This window comes from Neoarius graeffei, chromosome 5, assembly GCF_027579695.1.
Source record: "Neoarius graeffei isolate fNeoGra1 chromosome 5, fNeoGra1.pri, whole genome shotgun sequence".
Lineage (NCBI taxonomy): Eukaryota > Metazoa > Chordata > Actinopteri > Siluriformes > Ariidae > Neoarius > Neoarius graeffei.
The window spans coordinates 76,398,930-76,426,429 of NC_083573.1; the positions used below are offsets into that span (position 1 = coordinate 76,398,930).

The window sequence follows — 27,500 nt, forward strand, 5'->3', positions numbered from 1 at the left end:
TTGGGCTGAGGTGCCCTTGAGCAAGGTACCTGACCCCTGACTGCTCCCCGGGCGCTCTGGTGTGGCTGCCCACTGCTCTGGGTGTGTGCGTGTGTTCACTGCTTCAGATGGGTTAAATGCAGAGGATGAATTTCACTGTGCTTGAATTGTGCATGTAACCAATAAAGGTTTCTTCTTCTTCTTCTTCTTCTTCTTCTTCTTCTTCTACTGTGAATAGTAAAGCGAGTAGAAAATGATCACCAAAAGGCATAAAGGTAAAGATGAGACATTTCTTTTCACATTTTATGCAAGTATTATTATTATTGTTTTGGACAATTGTAGAGTGAAAAAAAAGATATATTTGAGTTCTCAGGTAATGCCCAGGTCAGATGGCAGGCTGCAACTAGTTTTCAACTACTTGTGATGATAAAATCGCAGGTAGACGCAAGATTGGGCTTGCATCGTCGCGCGACGACGCAGATAATGGCAGAGTGTTGCAGAGGGTGTTTAGTAAAGGCAGGTTGACGCAAGTGGATGACGATTTATTCGCATTTCAGGTTAGCACGGTTGCCTCACAGCAAGAAGGTTCCGGGTTCAAACCCAGCAGCTGGCGAGGGCCTTTCTGTGTGGAGTTTGCATGTTCTCCCCGTGTCTGTGTGGGTTTCCTCCGGGTGTTCCGGTTTCCCCCACAGTCCAAAGACATGCAGTTAGGTTAACGTGGGGCGGCCTCGAGCTGAAGTGCCCTTGAGCAAGGTCCCTAACTGCTCCCTGGGCGCTCTAGTGTGGCTGCCCACTGCTCTGGGTGTGTGTGCGTGTGTTCACTGCTTAACCACTGGGTTAAATGCAGAGGATGATTTTCACTGTGCTTGAAGTGTGCATGTGACAAATAAAGGTTTCTTCTTCTTCTGCTTGCGTCTACCTGTGATAACAAAATCGCAGGTAGACGCAAGATTGATTTTGCGTCGTCGTGCAACAGCGCAGATAATGGCAGAGTGTTGCAGAGGGTGTTTAGTAGAGGCAGGTTGACGCAAGTGGATGACGATCTATTCGCATTTCAGCTGCGATTCACTCCCAGTCAGTGCAAATAATAGGTTGATGCATGTAGAGGCAGGCGGTCGTGCAACGCTTGAGTGACCAATTGCAGGTTGAAGTAGGTAGTGGTAGCTAGACACAGAGGAAGACAAGTCTTTAGAGATGGCTGTGATGCATTGGAGGTAGACGCAGACTGCACCTGCAAATAGTTTATAGCAGCCTGTGAGCAGTCTGATGGCCTTATGTTTTTTAAAGGTTTTCTGTGCGCTGCGTCAACCTGCGTCTAGCTGCATCTACTTCTGACTGGTTGTGTCCTGTCGTAACAGCTTAAAAACTCTGCGTCTCGCAATACGTCTGACCACAGTGAAGGATTTGACACAAAATGCCTGCGTCCACCTGCGATCAGTCACCACCCGACTGATCACATGTCGCAGCATGCGTCTTTCTGCCGTCTGACCTGGGCATAACCTTTACCAAGGTTCCAGACCTTAGTTAGCTTATTGAGCTATGCTTTATTTACATTCATTGTTAGGAAAGGTCAGGTGATGTAGATTTCAAAGCTGTGTAAATTCTCTGACTTCTCAAACTTGTCCCTAAAATCAACAGCCATGGGCTTCTCTAAGCAACTCCCTTGCATTCTGAAAAATAAAATAATTGATGCTCACAAAGCAGGAGAAGCCCACAAGAAGATAGCAAAGCGTTTTCAAGTAGCCGTTTCCTCAGTTCGTAATGTTATTAAGAAATGGCAGTGAACAAGAACGGTGGCGGTCAAGGTGAGGTCTGGAAGACCAAGAAAGCTTTCTGAAAGAAAGTTTGCTCATTGGATTGCTAGAAAGGCAAATAAAAACCCCTGTTTGATTGCAAAAGACCTTCAGAAAGATTTAGCAGACTCCGGAGTGGTGGTGCACTGTTCTACTGTGCAGTGACACCTGTACAAATAGGACCTTCATGGCAGAATCAGCAGAAGAAAACCTTTCCTGCTCCCTAGACACAATTCAGTGTTTGAAGTTTGCAAATGAACATCTAAACAAGCCTGATGCATTCTGGAAACAAGTCCTGTGGACTGATAAAGTCAAAATAGAACTTTTTAGCCACAATGTGCAAAAGTGTGTTTGGAGAAAATAAGGGTGCTAAATTCCAGGAAAAGAACACCTCTCTGAGCATGTTTGAACCCAGAACTGGCTTGTTTTGAGGCAACACTGCTAACCACTGTGCCACCCCAGCAATGGTTAGTGTCATGTTAAGGAGAAAACCAATGTAGAAGAAGGAGGTGATGATAGCAAACATTGGACTCCAAGTTCCAGAATCCAATGCAGCTATACAGCACAACTGTTCTGAGTTAAGCCTGTTAGTGATCTACAAGATGACGAATATTATGGCTTTGATGGTGGTATTAGTGTGAAAGTTGTATGGACTGAGGATGAGACCATCTTTGACAATTGATAAATGCTGGTCAATGGAAACCGTTTCTGAACCTCCATTACACCGTAATGCCACAAAAGTTTTTTTTTAAAGATAATATCACAGCGGAGCCCTGTGATGACCTGGCGACTTGTCCAGGGTGTACCCCGCCTTTCGCCCGTAGTCAGCTGGGATAGGCTCCAGCTTGCCTGCGACCCTGTAGAAGGATAAAGCGGCTAGAGATAATGAGATGAGATGAATATCACAGCGGGGGCGGCACGGTGGTGTAGTGGTTAGCGCTGTCGCCTCACAGCAAGAAGGTCCTGGGTTCGAGCCCCGGGGCCGGCGAGGGCCTTTCTGTGTGGAGTTTGCATGTTCTCCCCGTGTCCGCGTGGGTTTCCTCCGGGTGCTCCGGTTTCCCCCACAGTCCAAAGACATGCAGGTTAGGTTAACTGGTGACTCTAAATTGACCGTAGGTGTGAGTGTGAATGGTTGTCTGTGTCTATGTGTCAGCCCTGTGATGACCTGGCGACTTGTCCAGGGTGTACCCCGCCTTTCGCCCGTAGTCAGCTGGGATAGGCTCCAGCTTGCCTGCGACCCTGTAGAAGGATAAAGCGGCTAGAGATAATGAGTGAATGAATAATATCACAGCAGTAAGTAAGGCACTAAAAAAATTTCGAAAAAGTATTGATCAATTTAGCCAAGAAATAAATAGGCTGGAAAATAACTTGCAAGCTGCTAAAGATGTTTTGGTCAAGCTGGATTTTCCAGCATTGTAGATTATAATGGCCGTAATACCTGATCTTTATGATGTATTATAGAATTAACTACCCTCAGGGCTTTAGAATAGCAGTGTTGACACAGCATTGTTGAAGTAAAGGGTGAGTCTGACAGTAACAGGTTGGCAATGGCACTTGTTCATGCTGCATGTAATTAAAGGTTTGGGTCAGGTTTTATAATTTCAAATATGCATAAGGTACATATAGTATGCATCCCCATTGATTTCAGGGTAGGAAAAGGGAGAAAATGTTCCTGTACAGAATCCTGTGTTCATTTTAGTGGTGTTTTAATGTCAAACCCCTATTACAACATGGCCTGATCATTACACCTATTCAGTCAGCAGTCAGGCTCAAAGGTCGGCACACCTGTTGACATGCTGTATTTAATTTAAATGAAAGTCAATTTATATAGATTTTTAATGACTTAAAACAGTCAGCAGGTATTTATTTTGTTAAATCTTGATAAATTTTGCTGTAAGCTGTCAGAGCTAATACATCAGGAAAGGTCATCACAAGACTTTATAACAGAAAATATATACTGTAGCTTTACCAATAGAAATATCAGAAGTACCGACACAAAGACACAACCAATGAGTGAAAGAAAATTGACACTGCCAGAGGGATTAGCAAACATCTGAAAATAAACAGTGGAGGCCTGAAAAAAGTAATTTGAGACAAGTAAAACAAATGTACATTACTTATATTACATTCACGTTCATTCGACTGTTTCAATATTAGTAGGCTCTCTTAATATCTTTGATCACTTTGGTTACTTGTGAAGCTGAAGCTGTAAACACATTACATGTCTTTCTGGTTTAATATTTTCGAAGTAAGGGTATAAGTGTATATTAGTCTTGTCAAAAATAGGAACGGTTTTGTATTTGAATGGCTCTGTGCTTGGCTGTGTCAGTATGTGTCAATTGTATATCTCTTAAAAAGGCTTCCAAATGAAGCAGCTATTAGGCCACAGTTAAAACTGTACAGGGCCCTTTGAATAAACTTCATTGGTCATGCAGATTTAATGTACATCTTGATGTCTTCTTCTTCTTTCAGCTATTCCCGTTAGGAGTTGCCACAGGGGATAATGCGATAACCATCTCCTCCTGTACTTTGTATCTTTTTCTGTCACACCAACCGTCCTCATGTCCTCCTTCACAATGTCCATAAATCTCATCTCATTATCTGTAGCCGCTTTATCCTGTTCTACAGGGTTGCAGGCAAGCTGGAGCCTATCCCAGCTGACTACGGGCGAAAGGCGGGGTACACCCTGGACAAGTCGCCAGGTCATCACAGGGCTGACACATAGACACAGACAACCATTCACACTCACATTCACACCTACGGTCAATTTAGAGTCACCAGTTAACCTAACCTGCATGTCTTTGGACTGTGGGGGAAACCGGAGCACCCGGAGGAAACCCACGCGGACACGGGGAGAACATGCAAACTCCGCACAGAAAGGCCCTCGCCGGCCACGGGGCTCGAACCCGGACCTTCTTGCTGTGAGGCGACAGCACTAACCACTACACCACCGCGCCGCCCATCCATAAATCTCATCTTTGGTTTTCCTTTTTTCCTTTTACCTGACAACTCCATCTCCAGCATTCTTTTCCCAATATACAGGTAGTCGTCGACTTACGACCTATGTGACTTACGACCAATCAACTTTACGACCGTCTGGTTATGACTGCCAAGTGTTTCCTAGCTGAGCGTATGACAGTTTCCGCCCCAGCTCCCGGCAGCGCCTCTCACCGCGTACAACAGTTTCCGCCCCAGCTCCAGGCACATGTGCAGTCTCTCTCTCGCTCCCTCATGCACTCCGTCATACAGTTTCTGCCCCAGCTCCAGGCACATGCGCAGTCTCTCTTGTGCTCCCTCGTGCACGCCATCATACAGTTTCCGCCCCAGCTCCTGGTTTATGAAACGAGCAAATGCTGCCGCCAGCCCGAGTACTGCAACAGCTGATGATGATGTAGACGACCCACAGCCAAGCACCAGTGATGCCAGCGGTCACTAAATTTTGTAGTTTGCTATGTTTTACATTTGTATTTTGGTATGTTTCAAACTAAAATGTTTTCTATTTTTCACACCTGTATTTCGTATTTTTTGTTTTGCACATATTAAATGAATTGTACTGTACGCAGTGTTGTATGCAGTGTTTGACTTAAACCAAATAATGAGCCAAGGTAATGAAATAAGAAAATGTTGATAAAATAAGACTTTAAGATGATTACAATATCATTACACATCACAATATACTTGCGTTCATTTAACATAGGCCGACTTACGACCAGATCGATTTACGACCGGTCAGTCGTAACCAAACGCAGTCATAAGTTGATGACTACCTGTACTCTGGATCTCTCCTTTGTATGTGCCCAAACCATCTCAATCTCATCTCTCTCACTTTGTCTCCAAGCCGTCCTACATGTGCTGTCCCTCTAATATACTCATTTCTCATCCTGTCCAACTTCGTCACTCCCAATGAGAATCTCAACATCTTCAGCTCTGCTACCTCCAGTTCAGCCTTCTGTCTTTTTGTCAGTGCCACTGTCTCCAAACCATACAACATCACTGCTCTTACTACGGTCTTGTACACCTTTCCTTTCACTCTTGCTGGCAACCTTCTGTCACAAATCACTCCTGATACTCTCCTCCAGCCATTCCAACCAGTTTTGCATTCTCGTCTTCACTTCTCATCCACACTCGCCATTACTTTGTACAGTTGACCCCAGATGTATATCCTAATGTAATACTGGCAAAATTGGTAAAACATTCTTTTAAAACATGGATATTGCTATTGATTTTGCTGTATTTTTTTTTGTGTTAGAGTCATACAAAGGTGTGTTTTTTCAGTTCTTATAACTTTATCTTTCACAAACTACCCTTCCACAAAAATGTAAAGAATTAATCGAGTTTTACACACATCTTTAGACATGGGGCAGCACAGTGATGCACTGATTATCTGTCACCTCACAGCAAATATGTTCTGGGTTTGAACCTGCTGGTCTACCGGGGCCTTTCTGTGCGGAGTTTGCATGTTCTCCCCGTGCCTGCATGGGTTTCCTCCAAGTGCTGTGGTTTCCTCCCACAGTCCAAAGACATACAAATTAGGTTACCTGGCTACTATAAATTTCCCATAGATGTGAATGGGTGTCTGTGGCTGTCTGTCTCTCTGTGTTCACCAGTCGATAATAGGGTTATCTCTCCAGGGTGTTCCCTGCCTCTCGCCCAATGTCAGCTGGGATTGGCTCCAGCTCACCCATGACCCACAATGGATAAGTAGTATACTAGATGATGGATGGGTGGATGGTTTTTAGACACTTCAAATGTTATATTTTTTACCTGTCATGGACTTTTCACATGTACTGCCTGTGTTTTATTTTCACGTGATTTTTACACTATTCATTTCTTTTCACATGTAGGGCATGTCATTTACTTTTTCAATTGTCATTTTCTGTGTCATTCTTTTTCACTCATGATCACATTGTTTGCATGAAGTCATGTGTTTGCTTTAGTTTATGTGCAGTTTCAGGGCACAACAAGAAAACGGGTCATCACATATAAGATGTATGTGTAGTCTTCCTTAAGTGTACAGTTCTCATACACTATGTAGCCAAAAGTATGTGGACACCTGGGTATTAAACATTCCATTTCAAAACCATGTCGTTAATATTGAGTTTTTCCTGCTTTGCTGTTATAATAACCTCCACTCTTCTGGGAAGGATTTCTACTAGAATTTACAGTGTGGCTGTGGGGATTTTTACCCATTCCGCCACAAGAGCATTAATGAGGTTGGGCACTGATGTCCAGCATGAAGGCCTGGTGAAAAGGTAATGTTCCAGTTCATCCCAAAGGTGGTCAGTGGGGTTCAAGTTAGGGCTCTGTGCAGACCACTCAAGTTCTTCCTTCATAAACCAACCTTTATAAACTATGTTCTTATGGAGCTCACTTTGTGCACAGTTGCATGGTCATGCTGGAACATGTTTGGCCTCTTAGTTCCAGTGAAGGGAAATTGTAATACTACAGCATACAGTGACATTCTATACTAGTAGGGCACTTGGTAGAGGGCATACCTCTGGCAAACCACATATTAGAATATCCAGATGTTTACTAATCTGGGATGTGGATTTGGGTGGTATGGTGGTATAGTGGTTAGCACTGTTGTCTCACAGCAAGAAGGTTCTGGGTTTGAGCCCAGTGGCCAACAGGGGCCTTTCTGTGTGGAGTTTGCATGTTCTCCCTGTGTCTGTGTGGGTTTCCTCTGGGTGCCCTGGTTTCCCCCACAGTCCAAAGATATGCAGGTTAGGCTAATTGGTGGCTCTAAATTGACCATAGATATGAATGTGAGTGTGAATGGTTGTTTGTCTATGTCAGCCCTGCGATGACCTGGTGACTTGTCCAGAGTGTACCCTGTCTCTTGCCCATAGTCAGCTGGGATAGGCTCCAGCTTGCTTGCGACCCTGCACAGGATAAGTGGTTACAGATAATGGATGTGGATTTGTATATGCACTTACAGTGAAATACAACCAATACTCCCATTACAGTTTTCTGTATTTGGGATCCAGAAGAAGATATCACTTCCAAAAGTTAACCAATTCTAAGCTGAGTTAGGACAAAGCTACATACCAAATTTCATCAAAATCCATCTACAAATGTTTGAGTTATATTGATGACAAAAAAATTGATCCAGATTCAAAATCTAGATCCTGATCCAGATCAACATCCATCCATCCGTTATCTGTAGCCGCTTATCCTCTACAGGGTCACAGGCAAGCTGGAGCCTATCCCAGCTGACTATGGGCAAGGTACACCCTGGACAAGTTACCAGGTCATCGCAGGGCCCAGATCAACATCAAAATCAAATTGGCTGAATCTAGGATAATACTCAAGCTGTACACCAAATTTTTATTAAAATCCATTCAACTACTTTTTGAGATGCATTAGAAACAAACAAATTTTTAAAAATCCTGGATCCACATACCGGTACATATCTGGATTTGCATAAAAATCTAATCAGTTGTTCCTTGGCCCATGTCCCACCTTTCCTCAAAATTTCACCAAAGTCCGATTACTACTTGTTGAATTACACTGGGGACAGACAAACAAATGGAGGTAAAAACATAACCTCCTCCAACAATGTTGGCAGAGGTAATAACAATTATGTGCTTCAAACCTTGTGGAACCAGTTTTTGAAAGAACAACATATGGGTATGATGGTCAGCTGTGCACAAACTTTTGGCTATATAGTGTATGTGGGAGTTAGGTTATCTGAAGAGGTGTTCACTATATGAGGTCTTGATTGACACTGACATGTTCTTTTGCTTTAATACAATACATCTATTAATATTCTGTCTAGACACTCATTGTCATTTGTCAGTTTTATTTTCATGCAGTAGTGAAGTGGCTTCATTATTGAGTTTAAATTAAATGTACCCTTATCTGTTAAAACACTTCCTCTTGCACTTCCATGAATTGTTTAAAGAAAGTTAAACAGTGGATTTCCTCAGAAGTAATGTGTTAGTCAGCACTTCTGGACTATCAATAGCAGTGTTTCTGGGTCATAGTCAGAAACACATAATTGAGCACAGTTAAGAGACATTGGGGGCAGGAGCACACTAAGGGGTGACACCACCTAATTATGTACAGGACAGTGTTGCATTTGTAAATATGAGGGGAGTTGAGTGTGAGGGGCGGCACGGTGGTGTAGTGGTTAGCGCTGTCGCCTCACAGCAAGAAGGTCCGGGTTCGAGCCCCGTGGCCGGCGAGGGCCTTTCTGTGCGGAGTTTGCATGTTCTCCCCGTGTCCGCGTGGGTTTCCTCCGGGTGCTCCGGTTTCCCCCACAGTCCAAAGACATGCAGGTTAGGTTAACTGGTGACTCTAAATTGACCGTAGGTGTGAATGTGAGTGTGAATGGTTGTCTGTGTCTATATGTCAGCCCTGTGATGACCTGGCGACTTGTCCAGGGTGTACCCTGCCTTTTGCCCATAGTCAGCTGGGATAGGCTCCAGCTTGCCTGCGACCCTGTAGAACAGGATAAAGCGGCTACAGATAATGAGATGAGATGAGTTGAGTGTGAGGGGGAAATGGAGAGGAGTTGAGTGAATGAACAGCACTTTGCCCCCACCTCTGTATCCTGGCTGAAATGCTCTTGAGCAAGGCACCTAACCCCCAACTGCTCCCCAGGCGCTGTAGCATAGCTGCCCACTGCTCTGGGTATGTGTGTGTGCGTGCTCACTGCTTACTTGTGTGTGCATGCGTGTGTTCACTGCTTCAGATGGGTTAAATGCAGACACTGTGCTTGAGTGTATGTGTGACAAATAAATGAAAGCTTCTTCTTCTTCTTCTTCTACCCTTGAATAGCAGTGGTGTGTCCATATTTTAGATATGGAGGTTAGAGACATAGGGGGCAGGAGCACACTAAGGGGTGACACCGCCTAATTATGGACAGGACAATGTTGCATTTGTAGAATATCATATTTGATGTTTGGTGCACAATAAATATTTTAGGTTGCATTTTAATGCCTTAGACATTTTCTAGCAACATCCCAGTCCAAGTTTTTGTACACTGTTACTTTAAAGATAGCAAACTAACCCTGACTCCCTAGTTATTGTCCTTGGTGACTTTAACAAAGGTAACCTCAGCCATAAACTACCAAAATACAAACAGTTTATAAAATGCCCGACTCAGAACTAGACGTGGTAATATCATTTGGCATTCAGACTAAAATCTGCTGGACTAGAACTGAGAAAATGGAAGAAAATAAAACTTTATTAAACAAGTGTTGCCAGGCAAAACAAACCTCGCCCGGTAGCACTTATGATGAATATAAAGGAAGATATGGCGAAAAAATGATTTTGACCTTTTTGGTGACCTTGACCTTGATTTTGACTTTGTGTGTGAACATACTTGGCCAATAAACATGGTTCTGAGTCTCTGCTGCTCTCAGCCAATCAGAACACACTGTACTGCTTACTGCTCTTGACTATGACTGTCATTCTTATTATGAATGGAAAAAAATGCAAATTATAATAACATCATAACCACTGATTGGGAATTTTGCACCTAATACTGTACTTCGAAGTTTCATGTAAACTGAACTCTTAATCAACTGACTGGATCAATCAGATACTGTTAACCCGAAAACACTAGTTCAACTGCATCGTACAATAAAAACAACAGTGAACACGGAGTGCATTATTATTGTCTTATTTAGTGTGCCACGCAGGGAGAGGGAGGTACCTGTAAATTTTGGCAGGGCTAGGACCTTCGGTGGCCGAGTTATGATTTTTAACCCCCCCATGCACAAGCGGCTGGAGCCAGGGCTCGTGCTAAAGTTTTCCGCGAGCCGCGCTGGCTCCTGATGTCAGATTGGGCCGAGCCTGGGCTTCTTCAAAAGGTCTTGGGGAGAGGGATGTAACGGTAAAGTTTTGTGGGGCTAGGACTTTGGGTGACCGAGTTATGACTTTTTAAATGCTGGTTCGAGCCAAGGCTCATGTTAAATATTTTCGGGGGTTCTGGGGCGAATAGCGGGCTGAGCTGTGGTTGTAACGAGTTGTGCCTGGGTTGGTTCAAAAGGGCTCCAGGAGAGAGAGGTGCCTGTAAATTTTGGTGGGGCTAGGACCATTGGTGGCCAAGTTATGATATTTTTATTACCCCCTGTGTGTGAGCGGCTCGAGCCAGGGCTCGTGCTAAAGTTTTCTGCGAGCCACGCTGGCTCCTGACATCGGATCGGGTCAAGCCTGGGCTTGTTCGAAAGGTCTCAGGGAGAAGGATGTGCCTGTAAAGTTTTGCGGGACTAGGACTTTAGGTGACCTTGTTATGAATTTTTAAAGGCTGGCTTGAGCCAAGGCTCGTGTTAAAGATTTTCAGGGGCTCTGGGGCAAATAGCCGGCTGAGCCGTGGTTGTAACGGGTCGTGCCTGGGTGGGTTCGAAAGAGGTGGCTGTAAATTTTGGCGGGGCTAGGACCATTGGTGGCCGAGTTATGATATTTTTTTTAACACCCCCCATGCGCGAGCGGCTTGAGCCAGGGCTCGTGCTAAAGTTTTCTGCGAGCCGCGCTGGCTCCTGACTTCGGATCGGGCTGAGCCTGGGCTTGTTTGAAAGGTCTCGGGGAGAGGGATGTGCCTGTAAAGTTTTGCAGGACTTGGACTTTAGGTGACCTTATTATGAATTTTTAAAAGCTGGCTTGAGCCAAGGCTCGTGTTAAAGATTTTCTGGGGCGAATAGCGGGCCGAGCCGTGGTTGTAACGGGTCGTGCCTGGGTGGGTTCGAAAGGGCTCCAGGAGAAAGAGGTGGCTGTAAATTTTGGCGGGGCTAGGACCATCGGTGGCCGGGTTCTGAATGTTTAAAGTTGCTCCCGCGGGGGCCCCCTTTCACAGGCCGTGTTATGACATAATGGGGGCCCAGTGTAACATCTGGAAGAAAATTTGAAGTAGATTAGACCTGTCTCTTTACAATTTTTTTAATGGGCCATCCAATTGATGCTTTTGAAATACAGTCGGACACATTTTAATTATTTTTTAACGGCCATCGGGTCCGGTGCCCAAATGTATTTGAGAACGTACTTTGGGAATAAACTTGATTCTGACGTTGATGCTGGTGGGTGTGTGTGTGTGTGTGTGTGGGTGAGAGTGTGTGTGAATGAACTTTCACAATCCTGCAGGAGATCAAAGCACCGAATGGCTGAATTATCAGACTCCTACTACTTAGGATTTGACTTCAGTACCCAACAGGTAGTCATACACATTATTATTATTATTATTATTATTATTATTTATTATTCGTAGCTCTTACATGCATGCTGTCTAACCTCTTAAGAGCGGAAGAACGATTTTTCTCCCTACCCGTATTCCGGGTAACCCCGCCTTCCCACCTATGATTGGTCAGGATATTAAACGTCACATGCAGTCAGGCAATCGCCAGAGACAACCAGAACCCAAATTTAACTTTGTCAGCTAATTTGCTGTTTTATTTAAAGTTAAAAATAGCATTTTGGTGTCTTTAGAACATAAGATAAAAAGGAAAAATTAAAACTCTACTAAATCATATCTGTGGTGTGAGCTGTTAGCCAATCGGAGCCTCAGTGTAACGATGAGCCGGAGTACGGGTGTAGAATAAACTCTGAAGCTGTTTGTGGAATATTCAGAGCTGAGATCTCGTGTTTTGATCGAAATGCGCGATGTTGTACTTTACTGCTGTTTTGATAAATAGAGACTGGTATTTCAGTGTGTAGAGAGTTTGTAAAGCCTTAAATAATTCGAGCCCAGTGGCCGATGGGGGCCCTTCTGTGTAGAGTTTGCATGTTCTCCCCCTGTCTGTGTGGGTTTCCTCCCACAGTCCAAAGACATGCAGGTTAGGTTAACTGGTGACTCTAAATTGACCGTAGGTGTGAATGTGAGTGTGAATGGTTGTCTGTGTCTATGTGTCAGCCCTGCGATGACCTGGCGACTTGTCCAGGGTGTACCCCGCCTCTCGCCCATAGTCAGCTGGGATAGGCTCCAGCTTGCCTGTGACCCTGTAGGACAGGATAAGTGGCTGCAGATAATGGATGGATGGGCGGCACGGTGGTGTAGTGGTTAGCACTGTCGCCTCACAGCAAGAAGGTCCAGGTTCGAGCCCCGTGGCCGGTGAGGGCCTTTCTGTGTGGAGTTTGCATGTTCTCCCCATGTCTGTGTGGGTTTCCTCCGGGTGCTCCGGTTTCCCCCACAGTCCAAAGACATGCAGGTTAGGCTAATTGGTGACTCTAAATTGACCGTAGGTGTGAATGTGAGTGTGAACGGTTGTTTGTCTCTGTGTGTCAGCCCTGTGATGACCTGGCGACTTATCCAGGGTGTACCCCGCCTCTCGCCCATAGTCAGCTGGGATAGGCTCCAGCTTGCCTGTGACCCTGTACAGGATAAGCGGCTACAGCTGGATGGAATAAATAATAATTATTATTATATCTTATTGTCTATAAATAATGCAAACAACTTAATATTCTAGACTTCTTTTTTTCAAGGAAATGATCTCATCTCATCTCATTATCTCTAGCCGCTTTATCCTGTTCTACAGGGTCGCAGGCAAGCTGGAGCCTATCCCAGCTGACTACGGGCGAAAGGCGGGGTACACCCTGGACAAGTCGCCAGGTCATCACAGGGCTGACACATAGACACAGACAACCATTCACACTCACATTCACACCTACGGTCAATTTAGAGTCACCAGTTAACCTAACCTGCATGTCTTTGGACTGTGGGGGAAACCGGAGCACCCGGAGGAAACCCACGCGGACACGGGGAGAACATGCAAACTCCGCACAGAAAGGCCCTCGCCGGCCACAGGACTCGAACCCGGACCTTCTTGCTGTGAGGCAACAGCGCTAACCACTACACCACCGTGCCGCCGGAAATGATCAAATACTCATTTTAATTTAAAGTTAAATGATGTAATATGGGGCGGCACAGTGGTGTAGTGGTTAGCACTGTCGCCTCACAGCAAGAAGATTCTGGGTTTGAGCCCAGCAGCCGGCGAGGGCCTTTCTGTGTGGAGTTTGCATGTTCTCCCCTTGTCTGTGTGGGTTTCCTCCCACAGTCCAAAGACATGCAGGTTAGGATAATTGGTGGCTCTACATTGACTGTAGGTGTGAATGTGAGTGTGAATGGTTTTGTCTCTGTGTGTCAGCCCTGCGGTGACCTGGTGACTTTTCCAGGGTGTACCCCGCCTCTCGCCCATAGTCAACTGGGATAGGCTCCAGCTTGGCTGCAGATAATGGATGGATGATGTAATATGTCACTTCTTATATAAAGATTGAAATATTGAGGATATGAATATTTATATTTATTGAACAAATATTCTACACATGATATTTAAGTAGACTTTGCGTCACTCTTGGTAGACTATCGATTCAGGGATAACGTAGTCTGTGCATTCAGCAATGAGAGCGCATGTGGCTCCACAGCCCGAAGCTGGAAGCGCACAGGTGCCCACAGGTGTCACAACAGTGTTCTGAAGTTTTGATTGAGGTGGACGCAGCTCTGTGATGTCTCTCCCTTGCAGCAGTGAGACATTGTCGTCGGTCTTCTTCGAAGGCAGCTGTTGCTCTGGAAGTGAGCAACCTCCAGGCTTTCCTGTCTGTAGAGAAGGCTTCAAGCTCTCGTGGTTGGAGGCAATGTCATTTGAGGTTGCTCTTCAGGGTGTCTTTGTACCGCAGTTTGGGCCTTCCCTGTCTGCGTGAGCCCTCCTTGAGCTCCCCGTACATCAGCTGTCGGGGGATGCGGTTGTCGTTCATTCTGATGACGTGACCAGTCCAGCGTAGCTAAGCCTTCAATAGCATTGACTCGATGCTTATTGAGTCAGCTCTGTCCAGCACCTCTTGGTTCATAACTGTGTCTTGCCAGCATATGCCCATGATCGTACGCAGCGACCTTGTGTGAAACTGTTCCAGCTGATTAATGTGCCATCGGTCGAGGGTCCAAGTTTCACACCTGTACAGGCGTGAAGAAAGGACTACGGCCTTATAGACTCTGAGCTTGGTGGACAGTCTTATGCCCTTCTGCTGGAGAACCTTTACTCTCAGTCTTCTGAATGCTTGGCTAGCTTTCTTGATCCTAGATGTGATCTCTTTATCCAGTGATCCATCTGCAGAGATTGTGCTGCCCAGGTACTTGAAGCTCTCCACACATTTCAGTTTGTCTCTGTCAATGGTGATGGATGCTGTATAATGGTGATGGATGTTATATGTGACTTTGCATCACTGTTAGATTGGTAAATAACGATAAAAGCCTAAAACCAGTTGCATTTTTATGGCATTATTATGAATGATCTATCCATCCATGCCATTCCCATGAACACATATAACTGAGGCAGCATGAGGCGGTAATGCATACCGGATGGGATGCCTATCTATCTAAGCGCATTGTGCGCAGGACAGTTTTGCATAGCCAGTCTACCTACTGAATATTTTTGGGAGGTGGGAGGAAACTAGAAAACCTATGGACACAGGGAAAATATGTAGAACTCCATACAGACAGTAACGCAAGCTCCAGATTGAACTGAGGAAACTGGAGCTATGAGGCTACAATGCTACCAGCTGCCCATGAATGTCATTTCTTTCTTTCTATTTTTTTTAAAGATTTTTTTTGGGCTTTTTTCACCTTTATTGGATAGGACAGTGTAGAGACAGGACAGGAAATGAGCGGGAGAGAGAGACGGGGAGGGATCGGGAAATGACCTCGGGTTGGAATCGAACCCAGGTCCCCGGATTTATGGTATGGCGCCTTAGCCACCTGAGCCACGACGCCCCCGCTTTCTATTTTTTTACGTAGTTCTGCATGTTTACTTTGTTAGTAGATGGATCCTTGTTCCTTGTTTTTGTGCTATTTGTGACTTGGCCAAGGACGCCTGTGGTGAGCAGGCCTGGGGTACAGTCATTGTTTCAGTTCATGTCTCAAGTTCTTCCACACCATCCTCGGCACACCATTTTTTCATGGAGCTCACTTTCTGTATAGGGTCATTGTCATGCTGAAACAGGATTGAGCCCCTTGGTTTCAGTGAAGAGAAATTGTAATCCTACAGCATAAAATGACATTTTGTACAATTGTTTGCTTCCACATTTGTGGCACCAGTTTGGGGAAAACCTACTTATGGATATGATGTCGACAAACTTTTGGCCATCTAAGTGCAATACAGTATTCACCTCTGCATTGGTATTATAAATTGTGGATCTTTTCTTCTCTTTTATTATTTTAAGCTGAAAGTCATTGCCATTAATGGGAAGCTTCAAATTACTCACCAGAGCAATGTCCAGTTTGAAAGCGACCTTCCAGAATTCAGGCAAGCACATGTTTGCTTTGTGGACACATTTGCTTCAGAAAGTCTTCTTTACCTACAGCAAATACAGTAGTGTGTTAAACTATCTTTGTGTTTTTATTATACAGGACTCAGGGGGGAGTCCACATCCATGAGGACAGTCTCACTGTAACCTCTCCAGTACTCATGTGGGTTAAGGTGGGGCAGCTTCAATAAGTTTATGAATTACATCAGACAGGCAGAATATAAAATATGTAACTTGCCGTGTCCATAAAGTTTTTGCTTTTTGTTTCAGTTGTGCAAAGTCGATTACTGAGTTTGGTAGTTAATAAAGATTTACCACTTCAGGCACTTGACCTCCTCCTTGAGAAGATGAAGCGTGCTGGATTTGACTTCTCTCGTGTGAAAGCCATTTCAGGCAGCGGGCAGGTATTTCACACTCTCTTTGACTGCATGCACTAAAATACATTTAAAATGAATGAAGCCAATTTGTTTGATGTGTTCACTGCAGCAACATGGCAGTGTGTACTGGAAAAAAGGAGCGAGGAAAACTCTGCAGTGTCTGGATCCAGGAAGATATTTACACAGCCTGCTGCAGGTACCAGTTGTTTTGATCGGTAACTCCATTGAGAGGAGATTTAACCTGATTTCATTTTGAAAGTGTTCAAGGATCATCAGTCATGTGTCCTCTCAGGCTTCCTTTATACTGTTACAAAACTGACTGTTTAATATTTAAAGTAGGACTTTGTGATCTGGGAACATGTTTAACATGCGAGCAGAGGGCAGAACCTGAGCTCGAATAGGGACTGTAGTGTTAATTCAACAATTTTGCTTTGAAACAGTAATTGCTGTTCTGTCAGTAGACAGAGGTGTTTCTTTACTTTTCTTTGCGTTCAAGAGCCATTGGAGAGCAAAAGAGATAGCTGTTGGCATTAGTAAAAACGAGAAACATTCGTTTATATTTAATTAATAATATACAATGTCTTGCAAAGGTATTCATTCCCCTTTGTGTTTGTTCTGTTTTGTTGCATTACAAGCTGGAATTAAAATGGATTTTTGGGGGGTTAGCACCATTTGATTTACACAACATGCCGACCACTTTAAAGGTGCGAATTGTTGTTTTATTGTGAAACATACAATAATTAAGATGAAAAAAAAACCCCAAACAAACAGAAATCTGGAGTGTGCATAAGTATCCCCCCACCCAAAGTCAATACTTTATAGAGCCACCTTTTGCTGCAATTACAGTGATGCTTGAAAGTTTGTGAACCCTTTAGAATTTTCTATATTTCTGCATAAATATGACCAAAAACATCATCAGATTTTCACACAAGTCCTAAAAGTAGATAAAGAGAACTTAGTTAAACAAATGAGACAAAAATATAATAATTGGTCATTTATTTATTGAGGAAAATGATCCAATATTACATATCTGTGAGTGGCAAAAGTATGTGAACCTTTAGGATTAGCAGTTAATTTGAAGGTGAAATTAGAGTCAGGTGTTTTCAATCAACGGGATGACAATCAGGTGTGAGTGGGCACCCTGTTTTATTTAAAGAACAGGGATCTATCAAAGTCTGATCTTCACAACATGTTTGTGGAAGTGTATCATGGCACAAAGAAAGGAGATTTCTGAGGACCTCAGAAAAAGTGTTGTCGATGCTCATCAGGCTGGAAAAGGTTACAAAACCATCTCTAAAGAGTTTGGACTCCACCAATCCATAGTCAGACAGATTGTGTACAAATGGAGGAAATTCAAGACCATTGTTCCCCTCCCCAGGAGTGGTCGACCAACAAAGATCACTCCAAGAGCAAGGCATGTAATAGTTGGTGAGGTCACAAAGGACCCCAGAGTAACTTCTAAGCAACTGAAGGCCTCTCTCACATTGGCTAATGTTAATGTTCATGAGTCCACCATCAGGAGAACACTGAACAACAATGGTGTGCATGGCAAGGTTGCAAGGAGAAAGCCACTGCTCTCCAAAAAGAACATTGCTGCTCATCTGCAGTTTGCTAAAGATCACGTGGACAAGCCAGAAGGCTATTGGAAAAATATTTTGTGGACGCATGAGACCAAAATAGAACTTTTTGGTTGAAATGAGAAACGTTATGTTTGGAGAAAGGAAAACACTGCATTCCAGCAAAAGAACCATATCCCATCTGTGAAACATGGTGGTGGTAGTATCATGGTTTGGGCCTGTTTTGCTGCATCTGGGCCAGGACGGCTTGCCATCATTGATGGAACAATTAATTCTGAATTATTCAGCGAATTCTAAAGGAAAATATCTGTACATCTGTCCATGAACTGAACTTCAAGAGAAGGTGGGTCATGCAGCAAGACAACAACCCTAAGCAAACAAGTCGTTCTACCAGAGAATGGTTAGAGAAGAATAAAGATAATGTTCTGGAATGGCCAAGTCAAAGTCCTGACCTTAATCCAATCAAAATGTTGTGGAAGGACCTGAAACGAGCAGTTCATGTGAGGAAACCCACCAACATCCCAGAGTTGAAGCTGTTCTGTACGGAGGAATGGGCTAAAATTCCTCCAAGCCGGTGTGCAGGACTGATCAACAGTTACCAGAAACATTTAGTTGCAGTTATTGCTGCACAAGGGGGTCACACCAGATACTGAAAGCAAAGGTTCACATACTTTTGCCACTCACAGATATTTAATATTGGATCATTTTCCTCAATAAATAAATGCCCAAGTATAATATTTTTTGTCTCATTTGTTTAAATGGGTTCTCTTTATCTACTTTGAGGACTTGTGTGAAAATCTGACGATGTTTTATGTCATATTTATGCAGAAATACAGAAAATTCTAAAGGGTTCACAAACTTTCAAGCACCACTGTGTAGCTGCAAGTCTCTTCGAGTATGTCTCTAGCTTAGCACATCTAGCCACTGGGATTTTTGCGCATTCCTCAAGGCAAAACTGCTCCAACTCCTCCAAGTTAGATGGGTTGTGTTGGTGTACAGCAATCTTCAAGTTACAGTTAGGTCCATAAATATTTGGACAGAGACAACATTTTTCTAATTTTGGTTCTGTACATTACCACAATGAATTTTGAACAGAACAACTCCGATGCAGTTGAAGTTCAGACTTTCAGCTTTAATTCAGTGGGTTGAACAAAATGATTGCATAAAAATGTGAGGAACTAAAGCATTTTTTTAAACACAATCCCTTCATTTCAGGGGCTCAAAAGTAATTGGACAAATTAAATAATTGTAAATAAAATGTTCATTTCTAATACTTGGTTGAAAACCCTTTGTTGGCAATGACTGCCTGAAGTCTTGAACTCATGGACATCATCAGACGCTGTGTTTCCTCCTTTTTAATGCTCTGCCAGGCCTTTACTGCAGCGGTTTTCAGTTGCTGTTTGTTTGTGGGCCTTTCTGTCTGAAGTCTAGTCTTTAACAAGTGAAATGCATGCTCAATTGGGTTGAGATCAGGTGACTGACTTGGCCATTCAAGAATATTCCACTTCTTTGCTTTTATGAACTCCTGGGTTGCTTTGGCTTTATGTTTTGGGTCATTGTCCATCTGTATTATGAAACGCCAACCAATCGGTTTGGCTGGATTTGAGCACACAGTATGTCTCCGAATACCTCAGAATTCATCCGGCTGCTTCTGTCCTGTGTCACATCATCAATATGCACTAGTGACCCAGTGCCACTGGCAGCCATGCATGCCCAAGCCATCACACTGCCTCCGCCATGTTTTACAGATGATGTGGTATGCTTTGGATCATGAGCTGTACCAAGCCTTCACCATACTTTTTTCTTTCCATCATTCTGGTAGAGGTTGATCTTGGTTTCATCTGTCCAAAGAATGTTCTTCCAGAACTGTGCTGGCTTTTTTAGATGTTTTTTAGCAAAGTCCAATCTAGCCTTTTTATTCTTGAGGCTTATGAGTGGCTTGCACCGTGCAGTGAACCCTCTGTATTTATTTTCATACAGTCTTTTCTTTATGGTAGATTTGGATATTGATACGCCTACCTTCTGGAGAGTGTTGTTCACTTGGTTGGCTGTTGTGAAGGGGTTTCTCTTCACCATGGAAATTATTCTGCGATCATCCACCACTGTTGTCTTCTGTGGGCGTCCAGGTCTTTTTGCATTGATGAGTTCACCAGTTCTTTCTTTCTTTCTTTCTTTCTTTCTTTCTTTCTTTCTTTCTTTCTTTCTTTCTCAGGATGTACCAAACTGTAGATTTTGCCACTCCTAATATTGTAGCAATTTCTCGGATGGGTTTTTTCTGTTTTTGCAGCTTAAGGATGGCTTGTTTCACCTGCATGGAGAGCTCCTTTGACCGCATGTTTTCTTCACAGCAAAATCTTCCAAATGCAAGCACCACACCTCAAATCAACTCCAGGCCTTTTATCTGCTTAATTGAGAATGACATAACGAAGGAATTGCCCACACCTGCCCACAAAATAGCCTTTGAGTCAATTGTCCAATTACTTTTGGTCCCTTTAAAAACAGGGTGGCACATGTTAAGGAGCTGAAACTCCTGAACTCTTCATCCAATTTTAATGTGGATACCCTCAAATGAAAGCTGAAAGTCTGGACTTTATGTCCATGTCCATTATATAACTATAACTTGAATATGTTTCAGTAAACAGGTAAAAAAAACCAAAATTTGTGTCAGTGTCCAAATATATATGGACCTAACTGTATGCCACAGATTCTCAATTGGATTGAGGTCTGGGCTTTGATTAGGCCATTCCAAGACATTTAAATGTTTCCCTTTAAACCACTCCAGTGTAGCTTTAGCAGTATGTTTAGGGTCATTGTCCTGCTGGACCGTGAACCTTTGTCCCAGTCTCAAACCTCTGGCTGACTCAAACAGGTTTTCCTCCAGAACTGCCCTGTATTTAGTGCCATCCATCTTTCCTTCAGTCCTGACCGGCTTTCCTGTTCCTGCAGATGAAAAATATCCCCACAGCATGCTGCTGCCACCATCATGCTTCACTGTAGGAATGGTGTTCTCAGGGTGTTGGGTTTGCACCACACATGGCGTTTCCCATGATGGCCAAAAAGATCAATTTTAGTCTCGTTTGACCAGAGAATCTTCTTCCATGTGTTTGGGGAGTCTGTCACATGCTCTTGGGCAAACTCCAAATGTGTTTTCTTAAGCAATGACTTTTTTTCTGGCCACTCTTCCATCAAGCCCCGCTCTGTGGAGTGTATGGCTTAAAGTGGTCCAATGGACAGATACTCCCATCTCTGCTGTGGATCTTTGCAGCTCCTTCAGTGTTATCTTTAATGTCTTTGTTGCATCTCTGATTAATGCCTTCCTTGCCCGGTCTGTGAGTTTTGGTGGGCAGCCTTCTCTTGTTAGGTTTGTCGTGGTGACATATTCTTTCCATTTTGGTATAATGGATTTAATGGAGCTCCCTGGGATATTCAAAGTTTGGGATATTTTTTAATCACCCAACCCTGATCCATACTTCTTCACAACTGACCTGTTTGGAGTGCTCCTTGGTTTTCATGTTGCTTGCCTAGTAGTGTTGCAGAGTCAGGGTCCTTCCAGAACAGGTTGATTTATACAGACATCATGTGACACTTTGATTGCACATAGATGGCTCTTGATCAACTAATTATGTGACTTATGAAGTGAATTGGTTGGACCAGCTCTTATTTAGGGGTTTCATACAAAAGGGGGTGAATACCTATGCACACTCCAGATTTCTGTTTTTTTCATCTTAATTTTTGTTTGTGTCATAATAAAACAACTATTTTCACCTGTAAAGTGGTGGGCATGTTGTGTAAATCAAATGGTGCTAACGCTCCAAAAATCCATTTTAATTCCAGCTTGTAATGCGACAAAACAGGACAAACACCAAGGGGGATCAATACTTTTGCAAGACACTGTAAATGAACTTTGACTGACTGATTGATTGATTGATTGATTGATTGATTGATTGATTGATTTTTATTTATTTCGTAAATTCAATGTAAATACATACAAACAATTGTAAATACATTAAAGATACATGGATGACACAAGAAAGTGAAACACTTATTTCCATTGTGGTCCATAAAATCAAGTGACAAAATGAAGGGAAAATATAGAATGTAAAATTAAAATAAAGAAAAACATGATTTATATATATATATATATATATATATATATATATATATATATATATATATATATAAAACATGAGTAGTATAAATAAGTGTAAATAAATATGATTAATAATATAAATATAAAAAGATAATACAACCCCGATTCCAAAAAAGTTGGGACAAAGTCTCGTCTCGTCTCTCGTCTCGTCTTCTTCCGCTTTATCCGGGACCGGGTCGCGGAGGCAGCAGTCTAAGCAGGGAAGCCCAAACTTCCCTTTCCCCAGACACCTCGGCCAGCTCCTCGGGAAGAACACCGAGGCGTTCCCAGGCCAGCCGAGAGACATAGTCCCTCCAGCGTGTCCTGGGTCTTCCCCGGGGCCTCCTCCCGGGGGGACATGCCTGGAACACCTCCCCAGGGAGGCGTCCAGGAGGCATCCGAAAAAGATGCCCGAGCCACCTCAGCTGATTCCTCTCGATGTGGAGCAGCAGCGGCTCTACTCCGAGCTCCTCCCGAGTGACTGTGCTTCTCACCCTATCTCTAAGGGAGCGCCCAGCCACCCTGCGAAGGAAACTCATTTCGGCCGCTTGTATCCGCGATCTTGTCCTTTCGGTCATTACCCAAAGCTCATGACCATAGGTGAGAGTCGGAACGTAGATCGACCGGTAAATTGAGAGCTTCGCCTTTTGGCTCAGCTCCTTCTTCACCACAACGGACCGGTAAAGCGACCGCATCACTGCGGAGGCTGCACCGATCCGCCTGTCGATCTCACGCTCCATCCTTCCCTCACTCGTGAACAAGATCCCGAGATACTTAAACTCCTCCACTTGAGGCAGAACTTCTCCACCAACCTGGAGAGGGCAAGCCACCCTTTTCCGGTCGAGAACCATGGCCTCGGACTTGGAGGTGCTGATTCTCATCCCAGCCGCTTCACACTCGACTGCAAACCGCCCCAGTGCATGCTGAAGGTCCTGGTTTGAAGAAGCCAACAGGACAACATCATCCGCAAAAAGCAGAGATGAAATCCTGTGGTTCCCAAACAGGATTCCTTCTGGCCCCTGGCTGCGCCTAGAAATTCTGTCCATAAAAATTATGAACAGAACCGGTGACAAAGGGCAGCCCTGCCGGAGTCCAACATGCACTGGGAACAGGTCTGACTTACTGCCGGCAATGCGAACCAGACTCCTGCTCCGTTCGTACAGGGACCGGACAGCCCTTAGCAAAGAGCCCCGAACCCCATACTCCCGAAGCACCCCCCACAGAATACTACGGGGGACACGGTCGAATGCCTTCTCCAGATCCACAAAGCACATGTGGACTGGTTGGGCAAACTCCCATGAACCCTCGAGCACCCTATGAAGGGTATAGAGCTGGTCCAGTGTTCCGCGACCAGGACGAAAACCGCATTGTTCCTCCTGGATCCGAGGTTCGACTATTGGTCGAATTCTCCTCTCCAGTACCCTGGAGTAAACCTTCCCTGGGAGGCTGAGAAGTGTGATTCCCCTATAATTGGGGCACACTCTCCGGTCCCCTTTCTTAAAAAGAGGGACCACCACCCCAGTCTGCCACTCCAGAGGCACTGTCCCCGACCGCCACGCGATGTTGCAGAGGCGTGTCAACCAAGACAGCCCCACAACATCCAGAGACTTGAGATACTCAGGGCGGATCTCATCCACCCCCGGTGCCTTGCCACCGAGGAGCTTGCAAACCACCTCAGTGACTTCGGCTTGGGTAATGGACGAGTCCACCTCTGAGTCATCAGCCTCAGTCTCCTCAGTGGAAGACATGACGGTGGGATTGAGGAGATCCTCAAAGTATTCCTTCCACCGCCCGACAATGTCCCCAGTCGAGGTCAACAGCTCCCCACCCGCACTGTAAACAGTGTTGGCAGAGTACTGCTTCCCCCTCCTGAGGCGCCGGACGGTTTGCCAGAATTTCTTCGAGGCCGACCGATAGTCCTTCTCCATGGCCTCCCCGAACTCCTCCCAGTTCCGAGTTTTTGCCTCCGCAACTGCCCGAGCTGCAGCACGCCTGGCCTGCCGATACCCGTCAGCTGCCTCGGGAGTCCTGGAGGTTAACATGGCCCGATAGGACTCCTTCTTCAGCTTGACGGCATCCCTTACTTCTGGTGTCCACCACCGGGTTCGGGGATTGCCGCCACGACAGGCACCGGAGACCTTGCGGCCACAGCTCTGAACAGCTGCGTCCACAATGGAGGTAGAGAACATGGTCCACTCAGACTCAATGTCCCCCGCCTCCCTCGGAAGCTGGGAAAAGCTCTCCCGGAGGTGGGAGTTAAAGACCTCCCCGACAGAGTGCTCGGCCAGACGTTCCCAGCAGACCCTCACCATACGTTTGGGCCTGCCAGGTCTGTCCAGCTTCCTCCTCCGCCAGCGGATCCAACTCACCACCAGGTGGTGATCAGTTGACAGCTCAGCCCCTCTCTTCACCCGAGTGTCCAAGACATAGGGCCGGAGATCAGATGAAACGACTACAAGGTCTATCATTGACCTCCGACCTAAGGTGTCCTGGTGCCACGTGCACTTATGGACACCCCTATGCTCGAACATGGTGTTCGTTATGGACAAACCATGACTAGCACAGAAGTCCAATAACAAAACACCACTCGGGTTCAGATCGGGGAGGCCGTTCCTCCCAACCACGCCCCTCCAGGTGTCACTGTCATCTCCCACGTGAGCATTGAAGTCCCCCAGTAACACAATGGAGTCCCCAGTCTGAGCACTCCTCAGTACCTCTCCCAGGGACTCCAAGAAGGCCGGATACTCTATACTGCTATTTGGGCCATAGGCACAAACAACAGCAAGAGCCCTCTCCCCAATCCGAAGGCGCAGCGAGGCGACCCTCTCGTTCACTGGGGTAAACTCCAACACATGGCGGCTGAGCTGGGGAGCTATAAGCAAGCCCACACCAGCCCGCCGCCGCTCACCACGGGCGACTCCAGAGAAGTGGAGAGTCCAGCCCCTCTCGAGGAGCTGGGTTCCAGAGCCCAAGCTGTGCGTGGAGGTGAGCCCGACTATCTCTAGCCGGTACCTCTCAACCTCCCGCACAAGCTCAGGCTCTTTCCCCCCCAGCGAAGTGACATTCCATGTCCCAACAGCCAGCCGCTGTGTCCGGGGATCAGGTCGTCGAGGCCCCTGCCTTCGACTGCCACCCAATCCACATTGCACCAGTCCCCTACTGCTACCTCTGTGGGTGGTGAACCCACAGGAGGTCGGGCCCACGTCAGCTCTTCGGGCTGAGCCCGGCCGGGCCCCATGGGCAAAGGCCCGGCCACCAAGCGCTCGCATACGAGCCCCAACCCCGGGCCTGGCTCCAGGGTGGGGCCCCGGCTGCGTCATCCCGGGCGACGTCACGGTCCTCGGATTTTTCTCCATAGGGGTTTTGGTGAACTGCTCTTAGTCTGGCCTGTCACCTAGGACCTGTCTGCCTTGGGAAACCCTGACAGGGGCATAATGCCCCCGACAACATAGCTCCTAGGATCATTCAAGCACACAAACCCCTCCACCACAATAAGGTGGCAGTTCAAGGAGGGGTGGGACAAAGTACAAATTGTAAATAAAAACGGAATGCAAGAATTTACAAATTTCAAAAACTGATATTGTATTCACAGTAGAACATAGACAACATATCAAATGTCGAAAGTGAGACATTTTGAAATTTCATGCCAAATATTGGCTCATTTTAAATTTCATGACAGCAACACATCTCAAAAAAGTTGGGACGGGGCAATAAGAGGCTGGAAAAGTTAAAGGTACAAAAAAGGAACAGCTGGAGGACCAAATTGCAACTCATTAGGTCAATTGGCAATAGGTCATTAACATGACTGGGTATAAAAAGAGCATCTTGGAGTGGCAGCGTCTCTCAGAAGTAAAGATGGGAAGAAGATCACTAATCCCCCTAATTCTGCGCCGACAAATAGTGGAGCAATATCAGAAAGGAGCTCAACAGTGTAAAATTGCAAAGAGTTTGAACATATCATCATCTACAGTGCATAATATCATCAAAAGATTCAAAGAATCTGGAAGAATCTCTGTGCGTAAGGGTCAAGGCCAGAAAACCATACTGGGTGCCCGTGATCTTCAGGCCCTTAGACGGCACTGCATCACATACAGGCGTGCATCTGTATTGGAAATCACAAAATGGGCTCAGGAATATTTCCAGAGAACATTATCTGTGAGCACAATTCACCGTGCCATCCGCCATTGCCAGCTAAAACTCTGTAGTTCAAAGAAGAAGCCGTATCTAAACATGATCCAGAAGTGCAGATGTCTTCTCTGGGCCAAGGCTCATTTAAAATGGACTGTGGCAAAGTGGAAAACTGTTCTGTGGTCAGACGAATCAAAATGTGAAGTTCTTTATGGAAATCATGGACGCTGTGTCATTCGGACTAAAGAGAAGAAGGAAGACCCAAGTTGTTATCAGCGCTCAGTTCAGAAGCCTGCATCTCTGATGGGATGGGGTTGCATTAGTGCGTGTGGCATGGGCAGCTTACACATCTGGAAAGACACCATCAGTGCTGAAAGGTATATCCAAGTTCTAGAGCAACATATGCTCCCATCCAGACGACGTCTCTTTCAGGGAAGACCTTGCATTTTCCAACATGACAATGCCAAACCACATACTGCATCAATTACAGCATCATGGCTGCGTAGAAGAAGGGTCCGGGTACTGAACTGGCCAGCCTGCAGTCCAGATCTTTCACCCATAGAAAACATTTGGCGCATCATAAAACGGAAGATACGACAAAAAAGACCTAGGACAGTTGAGCAACTAGAATCCTACATTAGACAAGAATGGGTTAACATTCCTATCCCTAAACTTGAGCAACTTGTCTCCTCAGTCCCCAGACGTTTACAGACTGTTGTAAAGAGAAAAGGGGATGTCTCACAGTGGTAAACATGGCCTTGTCCCAACTTTTTTGAGATGTGTTGTTGTCATGAAATTTAAAATCACCTAATTTTTCTCTTTAAATGATACATTTTCTCAGTTTAAGCATTTGATATGTCATCTATGTTCTATTCTGAATAAAATATGGAATTTTGAAACTTCCACATCATTGCATTCTGTTTTTATTTACAATTTGTACTTTGTCCCAACTTTTTTGGAATTGGGGTTGTACTGTACAGAAGTACTTAGTGCAGAATACGAGTTAATAAATACCTGTATCAAAATTAACAGGACAAAGACAATATAATAACAGAAGACTAGTTAGATTATAGCTTTAGTGTATAAAGAAAAGGTTGTGGTATCTGTTCAAACTGATAATGTTTTTAAGTCGAGTACATTCCATCTGATATGAACTTGGTAGCCAGGCGAAATATTTACATCATGATATTTAGGCACTGCAATCATTAAATGAAAATCTAAGTAAAAACAAAGCCATGGCCTAATGGTTAGAGAAGCAGCTTTGTGACCAAAAGGTTGCCAG

At 44.9% G+C, this 27,500-nt stretch overlaps 1 protein-coding gene across 4 annotated transcripts in view; it reads left to right on the top strand.

The window, feature by feature from the left end:
* Positions 1–11,820: 11,820 nt before the first annotated feature.
* The window catches only part of xylb (xylulokinase homolog (H. influenzae)), a 180,577-nt gene continuing 164,897 nt past the window's right edge, over positions 11,821–27,500 (top strand). For all 4 annotated transcript variants that reach the window (XM_060922423.1, XM_060922422.1, XM_060922425.1 and 1 more), the window contains exons 1-5: positions 11,821–11,928; positions 15,924–16,006; positions 16,111–16,180; positions 16,331–16,411; positions 16,494–16,580. In XM_060922423.1, coding sequence (XP_060778406.1) covers positions 11,875–11,928; positions 15,924–16,006; positions 16,111–16,180; positions 16,331–16,411; positions 16,494–16,580 — 375 coding nt within the window. In that variant the 5' untranslated portion in view covers positions 11,821–11,874. The remainder of the gene's footprint in view (positions 11,929–15,923; positions 16,007–16,110; positions 16,181–16,330; positions 16,412–16,493; positions 16,581–27,500) is intronic.